Here is a 13,891-nt window from a genome sequence, read left to right on the forward strand (position 1 = left end):
ATGTAGTTTTATATCTTGGTAGCATGAAAAATAGAGTTTATTTGGGGACAACATTTTTAATATAATTAAACTGTAATAAGCACACAACGATTTATTCGTCTTCCTTTTCTTTTCTTAACGCCGATGGTATATTCATGTGGTACTGCCGCATGTACGATGTAGCGTGATCGAATCGGCGGGTCGATGAATGAAGGCACACATAACTCACTGATGGACTTCTAGAATTGATTACGATGGTGACCAAGAGTAAAAGTGTCAACACAAATACTTTACAGGTGAATTTAAATGTTTTTATCCCGGTGCAACGCACGGGCATTTTTGCTAGTATTACGTATGTGAAGCACATTTATTTTGAAGTTTGGATCACATAAATGGAATGCAATATTAGCCGGTTATATTGTGTAGCTTGGAGCACATATATCATGTAGCCTTACAATGTTTCTTCTATCTATCCTAGATTAACGAAATAATGGTAAACCCGAATTCGGCAACCAAACAAACAACAAACCACATGGCAAGATCCATCTTCTACCTCCATCTAGAAATACATTGGCTTTGACTTCAATGTGTTTTGTGATAAAAAATGAGCTTGTCAAATTCCGACTTACTATGGCATTCAACATGTCAGTTAAGACCGAAAAATTGTTACTCTCTGTAAAAGGGAGGTAGCTGCTTTAGGCAGATTTTATGGAACATACCTGTCAGATGTTCAAGGCTTTGAAACACTAAAGATGACTTGTGGCTAATGGTGCAATCAAACTTATTGGAGGGTTGCAAAAAAATAGAAAGAGTGATCCGTCCTTTCAAAGAATGAGAATCACAAATTAAAGTAAACCCAACTACTACATATATTTGCAATATTATGAAAAACACAAATAAGCCAATTAATTTAATGATATCCGGCATGGTACTCCCGTCCTATCATCGCTCACGTGGTACATCTAGCACCGGTGGATGGCGTGTGGAGTTGTGTTTCAGGCGGATCTCCCGTGTTCTGGTTGTCTTTTGTGTTCGATTGTATGTTTCAGGTCAGTCTCTTCCAATTTATAGTTGTCATCATTGGTAATGGTTACTGCTATGGTGCACTGGTCCTTTGAGGTCTTAGCATGACGACTTCCCGTCTGTCTACTAAAAAAGCTCTATCACGACAAGCTTTGCTTCGCTTCGATGATGGATGAGCGAGGACAACGGCGTGCCTTCAACTAGCGCTAGTATTTATAGTTGTTGCTAGGTGGTCCAATGACCTATTTGTAATTTTTATTACTTTTAGACATCTTTGTACTGTTGTTGATGATTATTGATAGATCGGTGAAATATTCGAAAAACAAAGTTAGAGCATCTCCAGTCGCGTCCCTCAAAAAATGTCCGGCATAAATGATTTGGGGGACGTTTAGGACCGCGCCGGACAAAAAGAGACCAAAAATATGTACAAAGAAGAGGCCCTTTCCAGCCGCGTCCCTCAAACAGCGTCCGGATGTATGCATTTTAATAGAGGGGACCACTCCATGTGGGAAAAGTAGGTGAGAGAAAATGTGGGAAAAGAGAATGGCATGTGGGAAGTAGGAGCTGCATGCATGCGTCCGAACGCTGTTTTTGTGTCCCGCGTCCCCGGTAGAGACTCTCTATGTACAGAGTCTCTACCAGGAACATCGGACATAAAATGGGGCGCTATTTAGCTTTGGGGGACACGACTGAAACGCGAGTTTCCCCATTTCTTGTCCGCCGTCCCCCAAACATCATTTGGAGACCCCGACTAGAGATGCTCGTCTCCTCAAATACGAGTCAAGACTACTAAATACGTTTAATATGGCCGGGGTTGGCCAAAATCTGGGAGCGCCCATAAAGATCCGAACCAAAACGGAGGGCACACTGACAACCCCGTTGTTTTGCGTACCTATGCTACGAGCCGCACGCATGCTCAGCGCCATGCCCGACCCCGACGTCTCATCTTATCCACTGTCCAGTGGAGCGCCGAGTCACGTGGGCTGGGTTTTTATATGACCAACGATGCGACGCCACCTGCGATCTGCTGCGGCGCCGACCAACCTCGATCGACTGAAGCTGAACCCACCCGAAACCACGGTCTGCCCACCTTCACTTCCCACCGTATCGCTCGTCCTCTTTCCGTGCCTCGCGCACACTGGTTTCCTGGAAGCTGGAACCTATAAATCGGGAGCACAGAACCTCTCTATCGGCACCTCATCTCACTCCCACACTGCCACTCAGCTCCTACACTTGAGCCACTTCACTGCATCTAACTAGCGCGCATCCTTCAGACATCCCACCGATCCCTCTCCTGACGATGTCGACGGTTACCCGCGCCTACCTCGACCAGAGGCTCGCCGTCGCCAAGCGCTGCTCCAGAGGTAACCAGTAGCCAATCCTTCTGATTCAGGCCAATGCATGCTCTGCCTGCCATTCTATGTGCAAAAAATTGATGCTAACATGTCATGAACTGAAACTGCAGACGCTGCCATGGCGGGAGCCAAGGCGGCGGCGGTCGCCACCGTCGCAGCCGCAGTCCCCACGGTGAGTAGCATGCAAGCGATCCACCCAGCTCTATACGGCTTCATGATCTTCCAAAAAAAAAAAAAAACTGCATCTCATATGATCTGTTACTATACCTGTTTGTTTCAGCTGGCAAGCGTGATGATGCTGCCGTGGGCGAGGGCGCACCTCAACCCCACCGGCCAGGCGCTCATCATCTCCACCGTCGCCGGGATGGCATACTTCATCGTGGCCGACAAGACCATCCTGTCCATGGCCAGGAAGCACTCGTTCGAGGGTGCGGCGGACCACCTCAAGAACACCTCCTTCCACTAATTAGGCACTTGCTTCGTAGTTAATTAGTGCGCAATAAACTGTACGACGTTCCCGTACGTGTCTGCTGAAAAGCTAGTACTTATAATATTCAGCACTTATCTCATAACTAGGACAATTGCCTGTGCGTTGCTACGGGTAACAAAATATTTGAATTTTGAAACGGCTAACTTATTTATTGAATTGAATTTTTCATCCATATGCTCGTAGTTTTTGAAGTCCATGAAGAATTTAAGTACTCCAAATCATTTTGCTAAATTACACAAGTACCGAAGAATGTTAGGTATTCTTTAGTAACAATAGCAATGTGCGTAGGTGAAAGCACTTAGCATTCTCTGTATATGTGTTGGCCTTAAAAATAGGAGAGTCCGGTTCCCAACTAAATGTCAATCATTAGAGTATTTACAAATTCTGGATAGTGGAGTTACTATGAATTTGCACGCATGCTACTATATTAACCAAATCCATAGAAATTCACAAAAATGTACGTGGTGCCCGCTAGTAACAACCATAGATAAGTGAAATAATAGGACTATCCTACAAATCCCGCATATCCCACATAATAATTTCATAATATGGCCTGATGCGATATAGGATGAAAAGCTACCAAGAGTGCCCCTGACAACCTCCACCACGCTAGAAATAGCCACACGTGCCAAACCTCTCCCCCACAACATCTGTGGTCCTCCTCCTCGCAGACCAGACGCATATCAAACCGCTGCAAGATTTTCTGCATCGCTGGAGGCCTGGTCCAACGGCGTCGGCTCGAGCAAACACCATCAGCTTTCTTCCCGTTGCTGCTTCATCCTAGATATAGAAAAGGAGGAGACCCAATCAGAACTCAACCTCTAGTTCTCTAAATCTAGTGTGTCTGACCTGCTAATCTGTGAAAGCTACATAACTGAAACTTAATTGCCATTTGTAAATAACTATATTGCAGCCAGAACTACAGCTGCATCATCCTAATTTTTATGAACCAAATTAGCAGCACACATGCAAAAGAACTTGGTCGATGCTTTTACAATACAAAGCTTCTTTCTTTTCACAATCTTTGTGAATTTGTTTGGTAGAGTCAAAATAACAATGGGTCACATAAGAACAACTTAGATCTTAAAATAGAGCATTGTTGTCTCGTTTGGATGGAGGCCGGCCATTGCAATCTGGTCGGTGCACCCTTCCATTCCCACAAGTTCAGCTTCCCTTCGTTCAAGTTTTTATCCATCGTGGAAGAAAACGTGAACCAGTTTAATAAACTTTGTACGGGCCGTAACAGAAAATACTCAACTGCACTGATTCTAAGTACTGAACTACTCAAGCAAATATTAACCAAGGTGGAGGAATATTTATAGCACTAACATACTAATCATGCTTATCTATAGAAACAAGCATATACACTTCCAGTTTATTGACCAGGGGTGGTTATCTATCTAAGTAAAATCTAGTAACGCACAAAAATGAATGAACGGCCAAAATGTACTGATTCTCTAACATGTACTATTGAGCGTATAAAAAATGTTCATATGTATGCGAAAGTCATATTCATAACGGGAGGAGTCAACCACATGTATTCCCATGTCTTGTCATCCCTGATGTAAACTGATTGTTACACCTTGGACGGAAAGTTGGTGGGCGATAGCATACCTATGGAAAACTTTCTTGTTTCTACATATGACAAATGCAAGACCTATGTCCTCCCAATTATCTTAAAAGCATCTCTGATCTGAAACAACGGCCAAGTAAATGATGGATCTATACTTTGGAAAGAAAACAATCTACACACAGTATGAAAATATATATAATAAATGAACTGTTTCAATGGCAGATAAAAAAAGAGTAAACGTTAAATGATGACAGTGTAAAGCCTTGATTAATTCCGAAGATACAAGTGGTTAGACCAAGAATGGATCAAAGAGATATTTTGTAAGAGGTGTTCATAGAAAAAGTGTCTTACGAAGCATATAAACCGAAATAACAAACAGATTTCACTCACCTGTAAGGTCAACCAAATATCCCCCTCTAAGAAAACTGGAAAAATTCATGTTTCCTTACATGTATTGTTTCGAACTATATATAACAATGACATGCATCGCCACAAACAAAAAATGCCATAAGGTGTAAAGGTTAAAAATGATGCAAGTAAAATTAGCTTGGTTGTCTAAAATAGGACATCACAGTGTAATGTCCCTATGGCATTAGCTTGGTGGCAGGAGAAAAACATAATTAACTTCCCAACAGCCAAGCATTTGCATCTTCACATAATGAAATCTAGAAAATCAGGTACTTTTTGGTCAAATAAGGAATGCTATAAAAAAATACTCTACACCAAAAAAGTTTAATTAGTCTAAATATTAAAACTAACAAAGAGCAAAGGACATAAAGTTTTGGATGATCATAGGATAAAAGATGCCATGATTCGTTGAATCCAAAACATGCGGGTACAACATTTCAAGGCATGCTGTATTATTATCAAAATACATCAACTAATTTTTTCCATGAGTGAGCATATTAAACTACTGAAGCTACTGATCTCCTAACGGAAGATGAATACTCAAATTTCTAAACCAGAAAAGATGGCCAGACAAAATTATCTCTTGTGACAATGTGTTGTCATAAGGATTCTTCGTGTAGGTGGGAGGGGACAACAGTGTCTAAACTACGAGAAACCAAATTTCGACAAGTGCGTGTACACATAACAGTGTTAATATAAGATCTATTAATTATTATAAGAGCACAAATCCAATCTTCCGTTATCAGAGTGTCACCTAGCACACAGTGAGCAATAAGATAAATAGTACTTGTGATATTTGCATATGTTTACACCTTTTGAATCAGCTATTAAAATTTAGAATAAAATTACATGTAACTTGCTTCTACCAATTGGATGGCTAATGCAAAAGATTTATAAAACAGTATAGAAAGTATGGCATTTGTCAATCACTTGAAGAGTGTGCAGTGAACAACAGCGGTGAAGCAGAGCATGATGTACCTAGACGTGCAGAGGACCTCCAGAGCCTCTGCCTGTGGGGTGGAAGCGATGCAGCTGCCAACCCGATTGACTACCTCGACATGTTGTTCGTGTCGAAGTAGCCATGGGCAGCGGTGGCCGCATCCATGGGGTGAGTTCTCTGCTCTAGTAGGAAGATGGAGCCTGAAGGGATCTGATGCCATAGGCACTTTTGCAGTTCTGCGGACACAATAGGGCGCTGCGCTCATGAGGAGGCATGCACGCACAGAGGCACCCGTTGACCCAGCATCTCCCCGGCCGGCCAGGCAGGCGAGGTCGCATCCTTCAGTACCATGGCTGTCGTGCGCGCCAGCAGCACCCACACAGAGGAGAAGAAAGCCCCGAAGGACCGGTCAATGAAGATGTTGTCGCCCGTCGACCTAGGCACTGCGGTCGTCGATCTGGCTGGGGGGAATGTAATCTGTTGCGAGGATGCTAGGATTAATAGCCGTACCTTGCAAAACTTCGCCCCATCTAAGTTGTATGCAATTACAAACTGAATAATTTTGAAAATTTCACACTTTGATAATTCAATCTAGCAAAGGTCAACTTGGCACAAGAATGTCAAAATGTCGAATATGCCATCTATTGTCAGTAAACCCACTAACTGCTGCTAGTAATGTAATCATGATTCAATGAATAAATAAAGTATTGTAAAATTTTCCAATTTACTAAGTTACTATTGTCAAAATTGAGGGATTTCTTAACATGTTTTCCTATTGTAAAAGATAAGTGTATAAAGTGCTTCATATAGATTATTATGACACCTCTGAGTAATTTGAACCTGCACCTTTTATATAGATGCCTCATATTGTTTTTGGTAAGGGGGCTCATAAATTAGATGCTCATATTTTTTTCATTAAGATGCAATAAAGGTTAATGGTTTTTGTGGCTTGTTATCTTTCGTAGAATCTCCACCTGCAAGCCTAAATCAAGTCCCTGTAATTGACACAAACCAATGATATAGCTAGAGAGGAAGTCGCGCCGGAGCACGGGCAAAAGGGCGCACCCAGTAGCGCCAGTTTTTAGTGACCTGGTATTCATTGCTAAAAACAATTCTCAAAGCAATATGAGAACAAAACAACCGCTATATATGCTAGTCTAGGTTGGATGTTTACAGGTAAATTAGTCAATGACACACAATTAGACTGGATGTTTACAACTTGCAAGCAGCTAATATGGTAGTGCGGTACCGCTAAGTGCTAATACGATGCGTTTATGCGAATTACAAAATCAGAGGGACATAGGGGATCAGGGGAATAAAAGATGAAGAGCAGAGCAGCACCTGCGTCTTGGGTCCTGGCCATTGATGCCGTGCCGTCGTGGTCCCCTGCAGGATGCCAGGATGCATCCTTATTCGTTGCCACTCGCTGCTGCTCCTCCGCTTCCTGCCGGTCGCCACCCCTCGCCAGATCTGCTTCGCGTTGGATCACCTAGAGTTGCCGCCGCCCGTGTGTGCGTCTGTTCGTGTTCGTGCGAGTCTGTGAGGCCGCGAGACTGCGAGAGCGAGCATAAATTGCGTTTGTGGCTTCGAGCGAGAGCGACCAGAATTGGGTTGGACGGCCTGTTCGATGAGCTATCGGCCATATGAGTACTCCCCCCAGAGGTAGTAGTAGTAAAACGAAATTTGCTGACAATCTTTGGTATTTACCTGAATACAGGGGAATACCTCAGCGCCGCCAATGGTGCCGCGCACCAGGAATAGCCCTCCTTGCCGATGGAGTTGGGGAGCGGCGGCGGAACCCTAGCCTACGCTTGAGGACGAGAGAGGGAGAGGGTGGGGGAGCTGGAGATGGAGGAAATCTCGTCGGGGAGAGAATTGTGGGGACTGGCCCACTTGTTGGCGCGTTCGGAAGAGATGGAGCGAAAGAATTGAAGAGGTACGACGAAGATTTTGACGTAGGTAGTAGGTAGGGGACTGGATCCTCTGACTTGAAGAAGTAAAGTTAGGTAAGCTACATTCCCCTAACTTTCCTTCTTCCAAACTATAGAGTTTAAGCTTAAATAACTAGAATACTATTACATAATATAAATTTATGTTATGTATTTAGAATAATTACATAGAAGCAAAATTATGGTGTAACAAACCTTAGTTTATTTTTTATATCTACAGTAATTATCTACAGTAATTAATTGCAGTAATTAATAGGGTAATTAAACTACAATTCCCTGACTTTGCTTCTTTCTTTTCCCTGACTTACCTCCTCAATGTTAGAGGATCCGGCTCCAGTAGGTAGGTGGGACGACCAAGAACTACGAAACGTATTGTGGATGGCAGAATAAGGAACCACTTTAGTCTTTTTAAGTAGTAGAGATGTAATCATGTATCCATGTATCCCTCGAGGAAAAAAAAAACTTGAGTTAGTAACTACTCTGCAGGCTAAAATGGCAACACCCATCTTAGATTTTCTTGTTTGCAAAATTCTCTTTTGACATGTGTGACTGCATTAATTATTTTCCCAGATCACGCCAACTCACTCAGTTAGCTTTTTAAAAAAAAGAAAAGCAAAAGCTTTGCTTCAACCACTGATTAAGCAGAAAAGAGTTGTCCGGTTAATTTATAAAGAACAGAAAGGAAAATGCCCACACAAGCGAACTTCTTTTAAATTGAGCCACAAGACCACAAAGCCAAACCAACAAACACACCCAACAATGAACCACTACAACCCCTCAACACTTGGGGTCAGAACATCAATCACATCGGCCATCTTTAAGTTGGCAAGAACACATCGACAAAGACAAAAAAAACATATAGGAGGCACATCGGCCATCTTTAAGTTGTGTGTATATATATATATATATACACACACACACATATATATATATCCTCATGCCGTCATGCGGTAGGTGGTAAATTCTAATTAATAAATGTGTTTGCTTGTAGGCTACACAATAAACACAAGTACTTCCTCTATCCCACCAAAAGTGTCTGAACTTGATCAAAATTTGAATATATTTACATACTAGATAGTGTCTAGATACATTCCAGTTTTAATAAATTTGAGACACTTTTGGTGGGACGGAGGAAATATATGGATCTATAATGAAGGTACAATTTGCTCTATTAGAATCACATTTTTTTATTTGACTATCAAACTATGCAATAAAAATAGGTATGTGTGCATCGTTTCGATATAGACGCTGAGGAGTAGCTCCCATTTATAAACAAATGTATCATAGATAGTTATTAGTTAATGAAATTTTACAACTCCGAAAGTTACAGATTTTACGAAACTTCAGATTTTTTTTTTTTTTTTTTTAAATGATCTCTTCACCAAACGGGAGGCAAACGAATGCACTTAATGAGCAATGTACAATATTAAGTTCAGTTCCACACACATTTCTTTTAAAGAATCGTTACATTTATTAAAATTTCAACAATTTCAAAACCAATCTTAGAAAATTATGAATACAAAATGTAATTATCTTGTGTTTGGTACGGCATGCGAATAAAGACGTTACATCGCACTATGTTTCTCAACTCTAGTATTGATTATACTCGGATAGATCATTGATTGTCGTCTCATAAACACATTTTGCATAGATACAACTGAGCTTTACAATATTACTCCACAAACCTTCATTAGTTCATTTGGATATTTATCAGAGTCGCTTGTTGTAGAAGTATGTATCAGGATATTCAGAGTTATAAATATAACAAATATAGAATATAATTGATCTAAATTCCACTATTATTTTGTACATATGGTTCATAAGGTTGTTGCTTGTTGTTTATAAGGTTCATCAGGATATTTATTAGAGTTGCTTGTTGTTTATAAGGTTCATTTCTTGTTTGTAGTTTTTCAATTATTTTGGTTAATTTCGGATGGAATTTAGTACGGTGAAGTATTTATATGCATAATTTGAAGCCCGAAATAGTTTCTACTATTGGTAATATTTGACGTACAAATTATCTTATACACAACTTGAGTTTCAATATGATTAATGAGATTATGTGGTCAATAGTGTTACATACACTGGAGGCAACTTTTTGAGATTGTATGCTGAGACTCTATCAATGGGAATAGTAGTTACAATGTTGCAACACAATTAATTATACAAATATAGTTAAAAATGTTTGGAATAAAGGTGCACATGAAATTCATTTTAACTCTCCATATGTCTGGTAAATGCTACGATGAACGATTCACTATGAATCCATGGTGGTCATGCCAACTGGGATACTTGGGAGTTCAATATCTCGTCACCTCTGCAGTTTGACATAACAGATGATGGTCGTTAATACATGCATTGGTTTTTACAAATATGCCCCTTTGTAGCACACCAATTGTTGTAACCTTATGCCAGCATAGTTTATAGTTGCAAAAAATGAGAGCCAACAAAGTCATTTTGTGTTAACCTCTTGACGAAGTTTTTATTTGTTTGTTTGTCTTTTTTGATGTGTTAAGCATTTTGTTTGAGTTGATTGTTGAACAAGATTATGAACCAGCACAATCTTTGTGTACAAGTGATCATGTCATTCAAAATAGTACTATCTATTTGACAAAAGCATTATCTTGGCAATTTATCTTATTTCAAGTGATTTAACTTTTCTAAAACATTTAGCCAAGATTTATTTTGACACAAAAGTTTTTCCAAAGCTTGGCATTTTAAAACATATAGGGATCTACAAGTTGGTATGATCCCACTATCTCGCAAACCCACTTTTTTACAAACTTTTTCAAATGGATTTCAAACACCTTTGGAAATTTATAGAAATAAGGAGATGTTCATGTCTCCACTATTTTTTTGAAAAACCTTGGCGAAGATTTGCTCCATTATTTAAAACCTTTCTTGAACCTTACCATGGCATGATCATCTTTGATCACTTATTTAACAACTTCTTCTTGGTTTTTCTGATACTTGTTTGCCTTAACCTTGTTGATTTTGTGCTATGAACTGCTTATGTGTGACTTCGTTTGACTTTGATTAATTGTTTGCGTGTAGCAATGATTTACAAGGATTTATGTTCCATATCTATCTGAAACACCACACATCATATTATGGCCAGTGGGGATATGTGCACAAAGTACTTTCAAAATATTTTCCCAAGTAAGCCCCCTTTAAATGTTTTCCTCTCTATACCCCCTACTTCTTACAAACAAATAATTTATTTTCAAAGCAGAGTTTATAAAAAAATATGAAATGGGATCCACTCTATGTGTGCACTCATTTGGTTTCACAGAATTAACTTTTATAAAAGTATTTTCACAGCTATTTTCCTACTTTAAAAAACACTAGAAATAGAGAGAATACCTTTTTGGTATTACTCTTGTATTTAGAAATTACGGAAATAGTACCCTAGGTTTATAAATGATTTTTGACTTCTTTAACTCAAAAAACTAGTGACCCAGTGAACTGGTTTTCTTCTGTAATGCTGGTGTGTGCCGACACTTCAGCGGCGGGCGGCTTTACGTAGGCCGGCCGAGGAAGTTGACTCGTTGACAACGCGTGGTACGCGAGAGGAAGGCGTGGAGGCTACACGTTGACGGAATGGGAGAAGGCAACCTCGGGAAAGTTCTACACACGACTTTGTCATGACCAATTGTAGGTGATACAGAGAAGAAAAGAGACGGGCCGGAATAAAGGCTCGTCGTAAAGTAGTCGCACACTATTCTCCTTTTGCGAAAAACTAGTGTACTCTAGCGGTTTTTTCGAATTCTTTCGTGTTCTAACTTTTTGTTATGCAGCGCGGACATTTTTCGTGTGCATTGTGTCTGCTCATGAGACTGCATGGAGCCCGCATACATGGTTTATGTTTTGGCTGGCCACGTTGGTCCTCACCACACATGAAAATCGTTTTCCGTGTGTCAGGCGGGTCCTTAAAACGCCCAATTTGATATGTACTAGGGATGCATGTGTGTGACCGAACTAGCTAATCTTTTTTGGGAAGACCCTGTGTCCTCCGATCCATATTACTTGATACTAAAATAGATATATCTTTATCTAAAATGTATCTAGATATATTAATATTAGCATCAAGTAATATGGAACTACTGTGGAAAGCCTGACGTCTGGTTTTCCTTCCGGATGCGGGCAAAGAGGCTTCTAGCTGACAAACACGGATGGCACACTGACGACCCGTTGTTTTGCGTACCTACACTACGAGCCGCACTCATGCTCAGCGCCATTCCGACCCCGACGTCTCATCTTATCCACTGCAGTGGAGTGCCGAGTCATGTGGGCAAGGTTTTTATATGACCAGCGACGCGACGCCACCTGCGATCTGCTGCTGCGCCGACCAGCCAAAACCACGGTCTGCCCACCTTCACTTCCCACAGTATCTCTCTTCCTCTCTGCGTCTTGCGCACACTGGTTTCTTGGAATGGAACCTATAAATCGGGAGCAGAGCACCTCTCTATCGGCAACTCATCTCACTCCCACACTCCCACACTCCCACTGATCTCAGCTCAGCTCCTACATTTCAGCCACTTCACTGCAGCTAACTAGTGCGTGCGCTTCCTTCAGACATCCCACCGATCCCTCTCCCGACCATGTCGACGGTGACCCGCGCCTACCTCGACCAGAGGCTCGCCGTCGCCAAGCGCTGCTCCAGAGGTAACCAGCCAAACCTTCTGCTTCAGGCCAATGCATGCTCTGCCTGCCATTCTGTTTCAACAATGCAGGTCCCTTCCTATATATGTGCCCAAGCTTGATGCTAACATGTCATGAACTGAAACTGCAGAGGCTGCCATGGCGGGAGCCAAGGCGGCGGCCGTCGCCACCGTCGCAGCCGCAGTTCCCACGGTGAGTAGCATGCAAGCGATCCACCCATCTCTATACGGCTTCATGATCTTCCAGAAACACGGCAGCTCAGTCAGATAATCTGTTACTACTACCTGTTTGTTTCAGCTAGCGAGCGTGAGGATGCTGCCGTGGGCGAGGGCGCACCTCAACCCTACCGGCCAGGCGCTCATCATCTCCACCGTCGCCGGGATGGCATACTTCATCGTCGCCGACAAGACCATCCTGTCCATGGCCAGGAAGCACTCGTTCGAGGGTGCGCCAGACCACCTCAAGAACACATCCTTCCAGTAATTAATTAGGCACTTGCTTCGTAGTTAATTAGTGCGCAGGGCCGGCCCTGAGGGGGGGCAGGCAGGGCGGCCGCCCCAGGCCCCCGAGACCAAGGGGCCCCAACTCCCAACTTGCAGCGGTGGCGGAAGCCACCAATGCGCCATTAGAGTACCTCTTCTCTCATGTATTCCTGAGCGATACAGGGGAAGAAAGAAGACACGAATCGGTATGGACGAGTTGGGCCTTTTCACCTTTTTTGTTAGCTTGGGCCTTCTTTCTCTTGTTAGCTCGTTTAGCTATATGAAGGAATTCAGCGGGATGGGCCCCAAAAGACTATCATTCCAGGAAATGCAGCACACCTCCCTCAAAAAAAAAAAAAAAATGCAGCACACAGTAATTTTCAAGTGCAAAATACGTTATATGCATTTTCCTTTTTTATAGCGCTGATTTCTATTGTACTTTGTAAATGTCTACTGCAAAGGCCGTGAGTACTTACAAGTTTTGTTCTCCGTCTGCTGGGCACGGTGCACAATAATGTTCAGCCGTTTCCTAGACAAGTGACATAGTCTACCAATCACCGACCTCTTCTGGCCATGACAAGAAGTGAGAGATAGAGGTTGCCGAAAGAAAACCACACAACATCCACAACGGTTTCAGTTGGATTCAACATAATATTAAAACAAATATTTAATACAATATGTATAATTTATTTACAATAAATTTTGCTTTTGTATACACTTTATGTGTTTAATAGTGAAATTTTCTATGGAGCCCAGACCAAAAAAGGTTAAATTGCTGGTTTGGTTATTACACTACCTACAATAATGAATTACGATAACTCATCGTTCGTGTATGTCATAATGAATTTATTCATTGTTGGTAATGACTTCAATCGCAACGGTATGGAATAATCATGTCATCTAAAAGTTATGCATCCGGCAGCACAAAAAAACATGCCTGATTGAGTCCTAAAGACATCTATCAGTTATTTAAATCAATATCTATATATTTATTAAAAATGATGGGTTTGAATGCACTTTAAATATTTAT

At 41.5% G+C, this 13,891-nt stretch overlaps 2 protein-coding genes across 3 annotated transcripts in view; both read left to right on the forward strand.

The window, feature by feature from the left end:
- Positions 1–2,220: 2,220 nt before the first annotated feature.
- On the forward strand, positions 2,221–13,227 carry LOC127311324 (early nodulin-93-like). 2 transcript variants are annotated; one of them, XM_071824655.1, is made up of 4 exons: positions 2,221–2,249; positions 12,275–12,382; positions 12,510–12,571; positions 12,677–13,227. In XM_071824655.1, exons 2-4 carry the CDS (start codon positions 12,319–12,321, stop codon positions 12,860–12,862), a joined length of 312 nt encoding a protein of 103 aa, XP_071680756.1. In that variant the 5' UTR covers positions 2,221–2,249; positions 12,275–12,318; the 3' UTR covers positions 12,863–13,227. The 2 variants fall into 2 exon arrangements, with proteins under 2 accessions (XP_071680756.1, XP_051197693.1); XM_051341733.2 differs by lacking the exon at positions 2,221–2,249 and having other exon boundaries at positions 12,178–12,382; positions 12,677–13,224.
- LOC127311326 (early nodulin-93) overlaps positions 2,266–13,891 on the forward strand; it is a 28,789-nt gene continuing 17,163 nt past the window's right edge. Inside the window, exons 1-2 of the mRNA XM_071824654.1 lie at positions 2,266–2,366; positions 2,468–2,529. Of these exons, the coding sequence (XP_071680755.1) occupies positions 2,303–2,366; positions 2,468–2,529 (126 nt within the window). The 5' untranslated portion in view covers positions 2,266–2,302. The remainder of the gene's footprint in view (positions 2,367–2,467; positions 2,530–13,891) is intronic.

The sequence above is a fragment of the Lolium perenne genome, chromosome 7 (genome assembly GCF_019359855.2).
Source record: "Lolium perenne isolate Kyuss_39 chromosome 7, Kyuss_2.0, whole genome shotgun sequence".
Lineage (NCBI taxonomy): Eukaryota > Viridiplantae > Streptophyta > Magnoliopsida > Poales > Poaceae > Lolium > Lolium perenne.